Here is a 16,420-nt window from a genome sequence, read left to right as displayed (position 1 = left end):
CTAATCTGCCTGCATATCTGTTCCTCAAAGTACATTTGGCTTTTGGGAGTCTAAAGTACAATCATATCACAATGATTGCACCTTTCTTATTTTTGAGTTCTACCCATATACAGTTTGTGGATAGGTTCTCCTTATGTCCCCTCTAAGTGCAGCTTGATTAGTCTTGCAACTTATTTTTTTTATTCTACCTCTTCTAAAACATTGAAATCCTGAAACATTAAGCAGCCACTCCCCTCTCAACCAAATCACTAAAATGGCCCAACCTCACAGTATTGTTTAGTATTCCATGCACTGTTAATCTTCCTTATTCCTTGTATTCAAATAAATACACTTCAACCCTTCTGTCACATCATGTATTTTACCTTGCTTATGCCTGTCCTTCCTTTTGACCAACAGGTCATAGAGCTATCCTCCCCTCAACCCCTTCACCATCTCACTTTGTTCTTTGGATACCATCTCCCTGCAAAGCTAGTTTAAGCCCTCTAGAGCAGCACCAGTAAACATCCATACCAGAAAATCCTGTCCAGTTAAGGTGCAGCCCATACCGATTATACAAGCCATTCCTGACCCAAAAAAGATTCCAATTATCCAGGAACCTGAAACTACCTGTTGCTTCAGCCAATTATAAAGTCATAGAAATGTACAGTACAGACACAGGCCCTTCAGCCCATCTAGTTTGTACTGCTAAACTACTTAAACTGCCTACCCCCATCGAGCTCCACCAGGAAACAGTCCTCCATACCCTTACCATTCTTAAACCTGTCCTAACTTCTCTTAAACTTCGAAGTTAAGCTCACATGCACCACTTGTGCTGGTAGCTCATTCCACACTTTCATGACTCTCTCAGTGAAGAACTTTCCCCTTGTGGTCCCCTTAAACTTTTCACCTTTTACTCTTAACCCATGACTTCTGGTTGTAATCCCACCCAACCTCAGTGGAAAAAGCCTGCTTTCATTCACCCTTTCTATGCCCCTCATAATCTTTTATATCTCTATCAAATCTCCTCTCAATCTTCTATGTTCCAAGGAATAGTCCTAACCCATTCAATCTTATAACTTGTGTCTTCTAGATCCAGCACTATCCTTGTAAATTTTCTCTGTACTTTTTCAACCTTGTTTACATCTTTCCTGTAGGTAGTTGCCAAAACTGCACCCAGTACTCTAAATTAAACCTCACCAATGTCCTATACAATTTCAATGTAACGTCCCATCTCCTATACTCAGTATTTTGATTTATGAAGGCCAATGTGCCAAAAGTGTTCTTTACAACCTTATCTACCTGTGGTGCCACTTTCAATGAATTATGGACCTCTATTCACAGATCCCTTTGTTCTACCACACTCCTTAGTGCTCTACTGTTGACTGTGTAAGACCTACCCTGGTTGGTTCTATCAAAGTGTAACATCTCACACTTGCGTGCGTTAAATTCCATCTGCCATTTTTCAGTCCATTTTTCCAGCTGGTCCAGATGCCACTGAAAGCCATGATGGCCTTCCTTGCTGTCCACTACAGTCCCAAGCTTGGTGTGTCTGTAACTTTGCTGATCCAGCTAACCACGTTATCATCTAGATTGATTATGGATGACAAATAACAATAACAGCACCGATTCCTGTGGTACTCCACTAGTCAGAGGCTAGTCAGAGAAGCAATCATCTACGACCACTCTTTGACTTCCCCCAATGTCTAATCCAATTTACTAACTCATCTTGAATGCTGAGTGACTGAACCTTCTTGAGCAACCTCCCATGTGGAACTTTGTCAAATGCCTTACTAAAATCCATATAGGCAACATTCGCTGTTTTGCCTTCATCAACTTTCCTGGTAACTTTCTCAAAAAACTCTTAAGACTGGTTGGACATGACCTACCACACATGAAACCATGTCCTTAATCAGTTGATGTCTATCAGAATACTTAGCTCTCTAATTCCTTGGGATACCTTGCAATAACTTTCCCTCAACTAATATCAGGCTCACTGGCCTATAACTTCCTGTATTATTTTTAGAGTCTTAAACAGCAGAACAGCGTTGGTTATCCTTCAATCCTCTGGTATCTAACCTGTCATTAAGAATGATTTAAATATCTCTGCTAGGGCACCTACAATTTCTGCACTTACCTCCACCAAGGTCCGAGGAATCACCTTGTCAGGCCCCGGGGATTTATCTATCCTTAGACTCAAGACAGAAAACACCTTCTCCTCTGTAATCTATATGAGTCCATGAAGTTGATGCCTCTTTGCCTCACTTCTCTAGGCTCTGTGTCTGTCTCCAGAGTAAGTACAGATGCAAAAAAATTATATATAAGATCTCACCCTTATATTTTGGCTTCACACATGGATTGCCATTCTGATCTTCCAGAGGATTACTTTTGTCCCTTGCAATCCTTTTTTGCTCATAAAATTTCTGTACAATTGCTTAGGATTCTCCTTTACCTTTTTGCTAGGTCAACTCATACCTTCATTTAGCTTTCCTGATTTCTGAGAAACCATAGAAAAACTACAGCACAGAAACAGGCCTTTTGGCCCTTGGCTGTGCCGAACCATTTTCTGCCTAGTCCCACTGACCTGCACACGGACCATATCCCTCCATACACCTCCCATCCATGTATCTGTCCAATTTATTCTTAAATGTTAAAAAAGAACCGGCATTTACCACCTCGTCTGGCAGCTCACTCCATACTCCCACCACTCTCTGTGTGAAGAAGCCCCCCCTAATGTTCCTTATAAACTTTTCCCCCCTCACCCTTAACCCATGTCCTCTGGTTTTTTTCTCCCCTTGCCTCAGTGGAAAAAGCCTGCTTGCATTCACTCTATCTATACCCATCATAATTTTATATACCTCTATCAAATCTCCCCTCATTCTTCTACGCTTCAGGGAATAAAGTCCTAACCTATTCAACCTTTCTCTGTAACTGAGTTTCTCAAGTCCTGGCAACATCCTTATAAACCTTCTTTGCACTCTTTCAACCTTATTTTTATCCTTCCTGTAATTTGGTGACCAAAACTGAACACAATACTCCAGATTCGGCCTCACCAATGCCTTATACAACCTCATCATAACATTCCAGCTCTTATACTCAATACTTGGATTAATAAAGGCCAATGTGCCAAAAGCTCTCTTTACGACCCTATCTACCTGTGACGCCACATTTAGGGAATTTTGTATCTGTATTCCCAGATCCCTCTGTTCTACTGCACTCCTCAGTGCCTTACCATTAACCCTGTATGTTCTACCTTGGTTTGTCCTTCCAACGTGCAATACCTCACACTTGTCTGTATTAAATTCCATCTGCCATATTTTAGCCCATTTTTCCAGCTGGTCCAAGTCCCTCTGCAGGCTCTGAAAACCTTCCTCACTGTCTACTACACCTCCAATCTTTGTATCATCAGCAAATTTGCTGATCCAATTTACCACATTGTCATCCAGATCATTGATATAGATGACAAATAACAATGGACCCAGCACTGATTCCTGTGGTACACCACTAGTCACAGACCTCCACTCGGAGAAGCAATTCTCTACTACCACTCTTTGGCTTCTTCCATTGAGCCAATGTGTAATCCAATTTACCACCTCTCCATGTATACCTAGCGACTGAATTTTCCTAACTAACCTCCCATGCGGGACCTTGTCAAAGGCCTTACTGAAGTCCATGTAAACGATATCTACTGCCTTCCCTTCATCCACTTTCCTGGTAACCTCCTCGAAAAACTCCAACAGATTGGTCAAACATGACCTACCACGCACAAAGCCATGTTGACTCTCCCTAATAAATCCCTGTCTATCCAAATGCTTGTAGATTCTGTCTCTTAGTACTCCCTCCAATAACTTACCTACTACTGAGGTTAAACTTGCGGGCCTATAATTTCCCAGATTACTTTTTGATCCTTTTTTAAACAACGGAACAACATGAGCCACTCTCCAATCCTCCGGCACCTCACCTGTAGACAGCGACGTTTTAATTATTTCTGCCAGGGCCCCTGCAATTTCAACACTAGTCTCCTTCAAGGTTCGAGGGAACACCCTGTCAGGTCCCGGGGATTTATCCACTTCAATTTTCCTCAAGACAGCAAGCTTCTTCCTTTAAGTGTTTTCTTGCATTTGTTATACTCCATTTGTTCCTACCTGCTCTGTACCTCCTTTATTTTCTGAACCTGGGCCTCAATATCTCTTGAAAACTGGGGTTCCTTACATTTGTTGTCTTTAACATTTATTCTTGACAGGCACATACAAGCTTTGTACTCTTAAAATGTCAGTCTTGAAGACCTCCCACTTACCAAGTACACTTTTGCCAGAAAATAGCCTGCCCCAATCCACACTTGCTAGATCATTTCTGATATAATCAAAGTTGGCCTATCTCCAATTTACAGTCTCAACCCTGTGGACCAGACCTATCTTTTTGCATATGTGGAAGAAAATTAAGAGAAAATTTTAATTTTGAATTAAATTTTGTTGTCATACTTGACTAGCTACGTACTGCCTAAGACTTGGATTGTGAGGGTGACGGTAAGATGCATATGCTGCCTTGCTTGTGTGAGCTAACAATAGCTAGCAGTAGATCATGCCAGTGATGAGGTATTGTTAACTTTTGTCTGAGATTGTCTAGCTGATAGAGGAATTGACTGTAGACTTCTAATTTTGTAGACTTGCTAATACCTAACAAGTGCTTCTTGAAATCGCTGACCACGTATGTTTAGCTGTTGGCTATTGCCCAAAATTTACTGTATAAATTTAAGATGTAACCTGACATCGGCAGAGTCATAAGACAAAGGCTCCCTGTGATCATGTATTAAAGGGTTAACCTTATACCAAGGACTGTATCTTTATTTCTGTTCCCTAACAGAGTAAAGTCTCTCATAGTAAATTGGAGATGAAATTCTGTTACAGTAAAATACGATAAGTCAGGGTAAATTCTTTGATGCATACTTACTTTGAAACTAATGGCCTTGGGATCATTAGATGCAAAGTGTTCCACTACACAAACTTCTGTCACCTGCCCCTGTCTTACTCCCTAATAGCAGATCCAGTATCGCACACACTCTCATGGGGACTTGTTTCTTAACCAGTACATGCCTTTCCTGAACACACTTTGACATTTACTCTTTTTACACTATTGGAGTCCCCATCAATATGTGGGAAGTTAAAATCACCTACTATGACAACCTTGTGTTTCTTGCAACAGTCTGCAATCTCTCTACAAATTTGTTCCTCTAAATATTTTGAACTGTTAGCTGGTCTATAATATGGCCACGTTAATGTGGACATAACTTTCTTCTTCCTCAGTACGATCCATAATGCTTCACTAGACGAGTTCTTCAGTCTGTCCTGACTGAGCACTGCCAAGATATTTACCCTGACTAGTAACAGCACCCCTCCTCCTTTAATCCCTTCCCACTCTGTCACGTCTAAAACAACAGAATCATGGAATATTGAGCTGCTAGTCCTACCCATCATGCAACCAAGTCTCACTAATGGCTACAGTATCATAATTTCATGTGTTGATCCATATCCTGAGCTCATCTGCTTTTCCTACGATACTTTTTGCATTGAAATATATGCAGCTCAGGACACTGTTGCATCATGTTCAACCTAACTTTGTTGAGGTCTTACCAATATCTGTCTCCACAACCTCTCCACTATAACTGTTGTGGCACTCTGGTTCCCATTCCCCTGCAACTCTATTTTATTCTGTCTTTCAATTTTCCTAACCTTATAGCCCTTGACGCTGGGAGTAATCCAGACATTACTACACATGTCCTGTTTTCTAGCCTCTTCCGTCACTCATGCTCACTGCGCAGGAGTTCATCCTCCTTCCTACTGACAATATTGCTGTCAATGTGCACTATCCCTCTGGCTACTTGCCTTCACCTGTGAGAATGTTCCGTAATTTCTCTGAGACATCCTTGACCTTGGCACTCGAGAGGCAACAAACCACCCTGGTGTCTTTTATGGCCACAGAATCTCGTATCTGTCTCCCTAACTATAGAATCCCCCCATCACTGTTACTCTGCCTGACTGCCCTCTACCTTGTGAGCTGGGTGATCTTCTAGCTTTGGTTCTCCTCCCCTAGATTAAGTTCCATTTGAACCGCCTTCCTTATAAATTCCAGCACTTGTAGCCCTTGTGTTTCCATTTATCACCCTCTAGCCACTTTTTCCATTTTCAATCTTCCCTACCTTCTGGCTTTTTTTTCTTTGTCTTCCACCTATCACTGATGTGATTCTCTCTTCTAAGTCCAGCCTTTCCCTTCTCTCATCTGCCCATCTACGTTTAACCCTCCTTGGTCAACATATCACCTACCAGCTCCTGTCCCATCCCTTCTCCCTTTCCGCTCAATCCTGATTCAGGGTCTCGACCCAAAATGTTGACTATTCCTTTCCTTTTCCTCACAGATGCTGCTTAATTCACTAAATTCCTCCACTGGTTTGTTCATTTTAGGCATATTATGCTGGTAGTTTGCAAAAGGCATAAATCAGAAAGTATGGTGACTAATATTGAAAACCCAGTGTTTTTATTCTGGAAAATGGATTAGTATAGAACACAGAGCACTATAGGCCCTTTGGCCTATGATGTCATGCTGACCTTGTAACCTACTCCAAGATCAAACTAACACTCCCATATAATTCTCCATATTTCTTTCATCCATGTGCCTATCTAAGAGTCTAAAATGGGCTTTGTGAATTCCCCCTACCAGCTCCCAGACAGCATGTTCCGTGCACCTACCCACTTTCTCGGTAAAGGAAAAACTGATCTCTGGTATTCCCACTATACTTGCCTCCAATCATCTTAAAATTGTTCTTTCATGTATTAGTGATTTCTGTCATGAGAAAAGGTGCTGGCTGTTTATTCTATGTCTCAATCAACTCTATCAAGTTATCCCTCATTTAGGTTTAATCATTTTGTTCTCTGTAAACTTATGAACTTCATTATCTATTGATTGATAGCCATTCTGGACCAAGAAAACTGGAACTAAATAATAGAGACAAATAACTTATTAAGTAACATGTTTTGGCTGAGTTGTGAAGCATGGACAGCACGGCTGAGCTGATGAGTTGCTGGCAATTAGTGTATGTTCCTTATCTCATTTAGCCTATCTATAAGTGGAAATTTAAGCACTTCTCCCTGCACTATGAAATTCCTTTGTACCTAATGATGAACTCCATCATTAATTGTAAATATCCTAAGCTTTTCTACTCGCTGGAGTATTTTGAAATTCTGAAATTTAATAACAATCATTTAGATAGGAATATACAGTACATAGATGTTGATAAAGATCTCATATTCACATCTTCTTGGGTTGTAGGAGGCCATTTAGCTCTGAGTCAATGGCAACTCAGTTCATCTACTTATTTACCTGTAACTAATTCTCTTGGGTACTCATTAAATCTCCACCCTCCATCCCCACCCAGAATCTCCTGCCATTTATCTAAACCAGAGGTAGTTTAAAGTTCCAATTAGCAAAGTAGGTATGCATTATATAGCCTAGAAATTCATCTCCATATAGGCAGCCACAAAACAAAGAAACCCAAAAGAACCTATTTCAGAAAAAAGATCCAATGTGCAGAGAGGAAAAAAAAAGCAAGGTATGCAAACAATAAAAGTAAGTATACAGGAATCAGAACAAAAGTGATTCCACAGACATGAAGCATGAAACAGGCTATAACCTCAGTTCATTGCAGAGCCAAGTAATTGTCACAGAGCAGTGAGCATAACCGTCCTCTCCCACACCTCTGGTCCTACCACGCTGCCTTTTCAATCTGACCCAGCACTTAAATCGTCCAAACATTGGCCGTTCCTTGCTCTAGAACCCGGGTCCTGTCACTTTAATTTACTGTAACCAGGTAACCATGAGCACATCATTAGGACGAGTGAGGAGGGCTGAACACCTCAGGAGAATACGAAAGGTTAGAATTGAACCTAGTTGTTGGATCTGTTAGCAGCAGTGGTTCCTGATGCACCCCTGTGTATCCTTGTTGAATTTTAATCATTGTTGCATATTGCAATAACTTTACATTACTAGTGAATATACAAGGAAGCCAAAGGAAGCAAATATTTCTGGGTAGAATAGTGGAACAGTTTGTCAAAGATGATTTAAAATTTGGGACAGTTGGAGGTAAAAGTTGGTGGAATACAGAGCCACAGAAGTCACCTTTTGCATTGACAACTAAATGAAACACAAGCCTAACGAAAAGGCAGGTAAATTTTGCTGTATCTTAAACAATGATGGGAATTACTGGAAGGGTTTAGAGTTTATTGGTATGGTGTTAAGACAAAAACCTTTCCCTCAGTGTCAGCAGAATGAAGAAGTTTGTCATTGACTTTGGGAAGCAGGAAGGAGCACAGACTTCTGACTTTATCAGTTATGCTGAGATTGAGAACTTTAAATTCCTACATGTAAATTTGTCCTGGTCCAGACACAAGGACACAACTGCCAATAAAGCACTTGGAATGCCTCTACTTCCTCTGAAGTCTAAGGAATTTTGGCATGTCCCAGATAACATCTTTTTTTTATATATAGATGCATCCTATCTTGCATCACACCTTGCTATGAAAACTGCTGTACTCAAAACCACAAGAAATTATGGTCCGTCATGTAAACCAACCTCTCTTCCCTTAACTCTGACTATTCTTCCTGGTGCCTTGGTAAAGCAGCTAACGTAATCAAGGACCCTTCCCATCCTGGTCATTCTATCTTGTCTCTCCTCCCCTCTCTTGTCAAGCAGAATATTAAAAAAAAAGCCTAAGAGCATAAATGACCAGACTGGAGGAAAGCTTTTTATTCCAGTGTTGCAGGACTTATAAGTAGACCTCATGCACTAAACGATGACCTCTTGATCTTCCAGTCTACCTTGTGTGGACTGTCTACCACCACTGCACTTTCTCTGTAAATGCAATATTTTATTCTACTGCTTTGATATTATTGTGTTTGGCCTGATCTGCCTGGATGTCATATCAATCAAAAGCTTGTCTTGGTACATGTACCTTGTAATGTGTGGCACTTAGAAACCAAGCTACAGGTACTTATGAGTGGTCAGTTCTATAACTATCCCGCTAAGTTTAGTGTTGAAGTTGTGTGTGTCTATTTTTTATTTTCTTGGTGTTCTCCATTTCCCAGCCATTATTTATGGATGTTAGTTTAGAGTGGGGGTAAAGCTTGGGTTGTACATCTTTGACAGCTAAGTTCTTGTGATAAGTGGTAATTTGGGCAATGTACTAATTTCAATATCTACATTGAAATTTTAACAATTTTATAATGCTAATAATCCTATTATTTTTCTGAAACAGAATATGAGCGATGCAATGTGCATATTACACAAACTGCAGACGGGATTGGATGTAAATGTAAAGTTTACTGGTGTAAGAATATTTGAATATACACCTGAGTGCATTGTATTTGATCTCCTTGATATTGCATTGTACCATGGATGGCTGGTGGACCCTCAGGTGAGAATACTTTGAAGTATGCATAATCTGTAATGTTTCTTTAAATTCACTTCATGCATTGTTATTCCTATGGATGTTTACCCATGATTTCTGTTTCCTTTCACCTTTTGGATAGGCAATGTGAGAAGTCAAATTAACCTCCAGCACACAGAAATAAAGCTAATATTGGCAAGTTAAATCTTGTTCTTCATGCTTCTTCCATCGATATCTGCAATCTAGCAGCTACCTTAACAGAGAAGCCGATGTCAGAAGCTTGATGAATTATACTCAGTGGCCTCTTTATTAGGTACAGCAGTGGTCTTATGCTGCTGCAGCCCATTCACTTCAAGGTTCAGCACATGCATTCAGGGATGCTGTTCTGCACACTGCTGTTGTAACTCAGGGTTATTTGAGTTACTGTGGCCTTCCTGTCAGCTTGAACCAGTCTCCTTTGACATCTGTCATTAACTTGGTGTTTTGCCCACAGAACAGCTGCTCACTGAATATTCTTTGTTTTTCACACCAAGCTCTGTAAAAGACTGTTATGTGTGAAAATCCTAGATCAGCAGATTCTGAGATAGTCAAACCTGACACCACCAGTCATTCCATGGTCAAAGACACTCAGATTACATTTCTGCACAGACTGATGTTTGATCTGAACAACAACTGAACCTCTTGACCATATCAGCATGCTTTTAATCATTAAGTTGCTACCACATGATTGAAAGAATAGATATTTGCATTAACGAGCTTATGTGCGGGTGTAAGTAATAAAGTGGCCACTGTTTGAACTGATGCAGATTCACTTTAATTCTGAGGCAATTTTTGTTGTTGCTAACTTATGTAATTGAAAGGCAATTTGCCTATTAAATTTACCAATCGCATGATAACTACGATTGGTGGAGAGGCAGGTGGTGTTGAGGAAGAAGGGAGGCTGCGGAAGGACTTAGATTAGGAAAATGGGTAAAGAGGTGGCTGATGGAAAATAGTGTTGAGAAGTGTATGGTCATGCACTTCTGTAAACAGAATAATAACATAGCTTATCTTCTAAATGGCGAGAACATTCAAAAATTAGAGGTGCAAAGAGATTGGGGAGTCTCGGAAGGTTAATTTGCAGTTTGAATCAGTGGTGAGGAAGGTGAATGCGTGTTGGCATTCATTTCAAATGGTCTAGGATGTAATGCTGAGGCTGTATAAGGAACTGGTGAGGCCTCACTTGAAGTATTGTGAACAGTTTTGGGCCCCTTACTTAAGAAAGTATGTGCTGACATTTGGAAAGGGTTTAAAGGAGGTGCACGAGAATGATTTTAGAAATGAAGGAGTTATCCAGGACATCTTCAAGGATGGGTGTCTCAAAGGCAGCATCCATTATTAAGGACCCCCAGTACCCAGGGCATGCCCATTTTTTACTGTTACCATCAGGTAGGAGATGCTGAAGGCACACACTCAGCAATTCAGGAACAGCTTCTTTCCCTCTGCCATCCGGTTCCTAAATGGGCATCAAACCCCTGAACACACCTCACTTTTTAAATGTATATTACTTCTGTTTTTGCATGCTTTTTAAACTATTCAATGTACGTATACTGTAATTGATTTATTATTATTTTTTATATATTATGTATTGCATCGAACTGGCGCTGCTTCTATATTATGTATTGCATTGAACTGGTGCTGCTAAGTTAACAAATTTCATGACACGTGCCGGTGATAATAAAGCTGATTCTGATTCTAATTCTGATTCCTATGAGTAGCGATTGAAGGGTCTGGGCCTGTACTTGCTGGAATTTAGAAGAATTGGGGGGGATCTCATCAAAACCTGTCAAATGTTGAAAGGCCTAGATAGAATGGATGTGGAGAGGATGTTTCCTTTGGTGGGGGTGTCTAGGACCAAAGGGCACAGCTTCAAAATAGCGGGACATCCATTTAGAACAACAATGAGAGTTGGTGAGCCTGTGGAATCCATTGCCACAGGTGGTTGTGGAGGCCAGGTCACTGGGTGCATTTAAGGAGGAGGTTGATAGGTTCTTGATTAATCCGGGTGTGAAAATGGGGAGCAGGCAGGGGAATGGGGTTGAGAGAGGAATGGATCAGTCATGTCAAAATGACAGAGCAGATGCGATGGGCTGAATGGCCTAATTTGCTTTAACATCATGTGAGCTTAATAAACATTTCTCTGGTCCTCAGGGTATAGGCTGCAGAAAATTTTACAATTGTTAAAGAACCTTTATTTTTGACAAGTCTAGCATACCAAGAACTTTGGGATACTTGTTAGTTTCCTTTGAGGAGCTGTAATCTCAATTTCAGATAAATTACCACTTGAGGAAATTTTTAAAAAACTTTGAGCAACACACTGGAGGAACTGAGGAGGCCAGGCAGCATCTATAGAAAAGAGTACGTTTGACGTTTCAGGCCGAGACCCTTCATCAGGATGGTCTTGGCCCGAAACATTAGCTGTTCATGTTTCCATAGATGCTGCCTGGCCTGCTGAGTTCCTCCAGCATTTTGTGTGTGTTGCTTGGAATTCCAATATTTGCAGATTTTCTTTTGTTTGTGAAGCAAATTTAAGACCTCTCTGATATTTTGCTATATTAAATGTCTTGAGCAGTTCAGTTTAATTCAGACTGTCAGTGCAGTGGAGTGCTCTTTGAATGTTGTAATAACTATTAATTGATTGCTTTTAATTTCAAATGCATTGCACTCTGAGGCTAATAATTTAGATCATTAGAACTGCATTTGCTTATGCATGAATTACTCTTAACAATGGTGTCATTGCTGCTTCTGCAACAAATATTTGAAAATACAATTGTTAAGTTATTTGTACCAAGAAAATATATTTTAAAAGTAGTATTTCCTGTTGCTAATACTGACAAGAAGATGCTTGGGAGGCAGAAAGGTCAGAAGGTAAATAGACCAGATGGACTACTCTCCAGGGCTCTGAAAGAAGTAGCTGAAGAGATTGTGGAAGCATTAGTAATCATCTTCCAAGAATTACCAGGTTCCGGAATGGTTCCGGAGGAGAAGAAAATTGAAAATGTCATTCCACGCTTTAAGAACGGAGCGAGGTAGAAGAAAGAAAATTATAGTCCAGTTAGCCTGACTTAAGTGGTTGGGAAGTTGTTGGAATCTATTTTTAAGGATGAGGTTTTGGGATACTTGGAGGCACGTAAGTTGGCATGGTTTTCTTAAGGGGGACTCATGCCTGACAAATCTGTTGAAATTCTTTGAGGAAATAACAAACAAGATTGACAAAGGAGAGTCAGTAGATATTGCTTACTTGGATTTTCAGAAGGCATTTGACAAGTTGTCGTACATGAGGCTAGTTAACAAGACAAGAGTCCATGGTATTACAGGAGAGATAGTAGCATGGATAGAAGAGCAGACTGGCAGGAGGCAAAGAGTGAGAATAAAGAGTTGGCTGCTGGTGACTGGTGGTGTTCCGCAGGGCTCATTTTTGGGATTGGTTCTTTTCACATTATATGTCAGTGATTTGGATGGTGGAATTGATGGCTTTGTGTCCCGGTTTATAGATAATATGAAAATAGGTGGAGGGGCAGATGGTATTGAGGAATCAGGGAGATTGCAGAAGGACTTGGATTGGGATAATGGATGAAGAAGTGGCAGATGGAATATAGTGCAGGAAAGTATATGGTCATGCACTTTGGTAAAAGGAATAAAGACATAGACTATTTTCTAAATGGGGAGAACATTGAAAAATCAGATGTCCAAAGGGACTTGTGGGTCTTTGTGCAGATGCTGTAAAGGTTAACTTGCAGTTTAAGTCAGTGGTATGGAAGATAAATGCAATGTTAGCATTTATTTTGAGAGGACTAGAATATAAGAGCAAGGATATAATGATGTGGCTTTGTAAGGCATTGGTCAGACCACACTTGGAGTATTGTGGCTAGTTTTGGTTTCCTTATGTAAAAAAGGATGTACTGGCACTGGAAAAGCTCTACAGGAGGTTCACAAGAATCATTCTGGGAATTAAAGGGTTAATGTATGAGGAGCACTTGATGGTTCTGGGCCTGTACTCACTGGAGTTTAGAAGGATTGGTGGGGGGGGGGGTGAAATCTCATTGAAACCTATTGAATTTTGAAAGGTCTAGAAAGAATGGATGTGGAGAGAATGTGTTTCCTATAGTGGGTGAGTCAATGACCAGAGGGCACAGTCTCAGAATAGAGGGATATCCATTTAGAATAGGGATGAGGAAGAATTTCTTTAGCCAGAGAGTAATCAATGTGGAATTTATTGCTGTGGAGGTATTTAGCTATATTTAAAGCAGAGTTTAATAGGTTTTTGATTAGTCAGGGCACCAAAGGTTATTAGGAGGAGGCAGGAGAATGGGGTTGAGAGGGCTAATAAATCAGCTATGATGGAATGACGGAGCAGACTCAATGGGCCAAATGGCCTGATTCTTCTCCTATATCTTGTCGTCAGAATCCTCCAGGATATTACTGTTGGCACACCTCAGTGAGTGCAGAAACAGGATGTTGATGTTGACTGTGTGTTTTGAGAGCTGAGACAAAAAGGAAGGCTTTAGAAATGGGGGAAGTAGAGTCTACAAGCCATGTGACAGTATCCTAACAGAACTGAGACCAGTGTCCTTGAAGAAAGTTTAGTGCTACTCTGAAGGATTGATAGGATATTGGGAATTTGCAGTTTGATAAGGAAAGAGACATAGATGGAAGACAAATGATCTAAAGCAAATCGTGTTGGTGGTAGGGGTAAAAGGTGGAAGAAAGTCATCAGGTAACTTCGGAGTGTTTTAAATTTTACTTCAATTTAACTCTTGTAGAAAATGATCCAAAGGCACAAATATGTGAGTGAACAATAGTGTAGCTTCACTGAAACCTAGCTTAAAAAAGGGTCAAAATGGCAATTGAACATAATTATTTCGTTCAGGAAGATGGCCACATTTGCTTCCTGTCTACCCACAAAAGCTACTGTCCATTCAAGTTAATGTACATATGCTCACTTCTACAAGAGTAAACATCTGAAAGTAAGGCCACTTAAGGGATATTCCAAAGAATCTTGGAGTCCATTGTGCAGCTTTTTAAGCAAACTCTGAAATTGTGGATAGTGCTAGTGAAAACTTTGCACAGGATAGGCTGGTGCTGAGTCCCATCATTGTGTGGACTCTTTGGATTGGGAAGAAAGCAGGGTGAGAGTCAAGGCCCTGAGCAAGTCTTCAAATGCAGCCTATACAAAGCTTCTAGGTCAATAGGGTAAACTGGCTTGTGCTGCTAGCAATCATTCTGTTAATAGAGCTGTGTTTATCCTGGAGTCATAGAAAAGTACAGCACAGAAGCAAACTCTTTGGCTCATCTAGTCCATGCCAAAACCATTAAAACTGCCTACTCCCATTGACCTGAACCAGGCCCATAGCCCTCCATACTCATACCATCAATATACCTACCCAAACTTAGCTCAAACATTGAAATCGAGCTCACATACATCACTTACGCTGGCAGCTCATTCCACACTGTCATGATCCACTGAGTGAAGAAGTTTCCTCTCATATTCCCCCTTAAACTTGTCACTTTTCACCCTTAACCCATGACTGCTGGTTGCAGTTCCACCCACCCTCAATGGAAAAAGGCTGCTCGTATTTCCCTATCTGTACCCCTCAAAATTTTGTATACCTCTTTCATATCTCCTCTCAATCTACTGCATTCTAAGGAATAAAGCTTTAACCTAGTCAACCTTTCCTTATAACTCAAGTCCTCCAGACCCAGCAACATCCCTGTAAATTTTCTCTGTACTCTTTCACCCTTAGTTACGTCTTTCCTGTAGGTAGGTGACCAAAGTTACAAAGCTCCAAAGTAGGCCTCACTGATGTTCTATACAACTTCAATGTAACATCCCATCTCCTGTACTCAGTACTTGGATTTATGAAGACCAATGTGCTAAAAGCGTTCTTTATGACCCTATGTACCTGTGGCACCACGTTCAATTGAATTATGGACCTGTATTCTCAGATCCCTTTGTTTTACCACGCTCGTCAGTATCCGACCATTCACTATGTAAGATCTACCCTGGTTGGTCCTACTGAAGTGCAACACCTCGCACTTGTCTACATTGAATTCCATCTGACGTTTCTCAGCACATTTTTCCAGCTGATCCAGATCCCTCTGCAAGCCATGATGGTCTTACTTGCTGACCACTACAACTCCAATCTTGGTGTCATCTGCAAATTTGCAGATCCAATTAACCACATTATCATCCAGATTGTCGATATAGATGACAAACAACAATGGACTCAGCACCGATCCCTCAGCACTCTACTAGTCACAGTTCTATAGTCAGAGAGGCAACTGTCTACTACCACTCTCTGGCTTTCCCCATAAAGCCAATGTCTAATCCAATTGACTACGTCATCTTGAATGCCGAGTAACTGAACATGCTTGACCAATCTCCCATGCAAATACCTTACCAAGTCCATGTAGACAACATCTACTGTTTTGACTTAATCAACTTTCTTGGTAACTACCTTGAAAAACTATGTATAAGATTGGTTAAACATAACCTATCACGCATGAAGCCATGCTTACTATCCTTAATCAGTCCTTAATAGGTATCCAAATACTTGTGTATTGGTCGCTTAGAAATCTTCCAATAACTTTCCCAGAACTGATGTCAGGCCCACCAGCTTATAATTTCCTGGTTTATTTTTAGAGCCTTTATCCTCTGGTAAGGATGATTTAAATATCTCTTCTAGGGACCTGGCAGTTTCTGCACTTGCTTCCCATAGGGTCCAAGGGAACACCTTGTCAGGCCCTGGGGATTTATCCACCCTGTCTTGCCTCAGGTTAGCAAACACATCCTTGTCTTTAATCTGTAAAGGGTCCATGAAATTGATGCCATTTTGCCTTACTTCTATAAACTCAGTGTCATCTCCTGAGTAAATTGGCCTTTCTCCAATTTCGAATCTCAACCCATGGACCAGACCTACCTTTTTGCATATCTACTTTGAAACTAATGCTATTATGATCACTGGATG

At 40.7% G+C, this 16,420-nt stretch overlaps 1 protein-coding gene across 3 annotated transcripts in view; it reads left to right on the top strand.

Annotated features, from left to right (window-relative positions):
• The window catches only part of mindy2 (MINDY lysine 48 deubiquitinase 2), a 104,465-nt gene that overhangs the window by 36,811 nt on the left and 51,234 nt on the right, over window positions 1-16,420 (top strand). For all 3 annotated transcript variants that reach the window (XM_072278427.1, XM_072278426.1, XM_072278425.1), the window contains exon 4: window positions 9,282-9,440. In XM_072278427.1, the coding sequence (XP_072134528.1) occupies window positions 9,282-9,440 (159 nt within the window). The remainder of the gene's footprint in view (window positions 1-9,281; window positions 9,441-16,420) is intronic.

The sequence above is a fragment of the Mobula birostris genome, chromosome 14 (genome assembly GCF_030028105.1).
Source record: "Mobula birostris isolate sMobBir1 chromosome 14, sMobBir1.hap1, whole genome shotgun sequence".
NCBI classification, from domain to species: Eukaryota; Metazoa; Chordata; class Chondrichthyes; order Myliobatiformes; family Myliobatidae; genus Mobula; species Mobula birostris.
The sequence above is the reverse complement of the archived record's forward strand: the minus strand, read 5'-3'. Positions and strand labels throughout refer to the sequence as shown.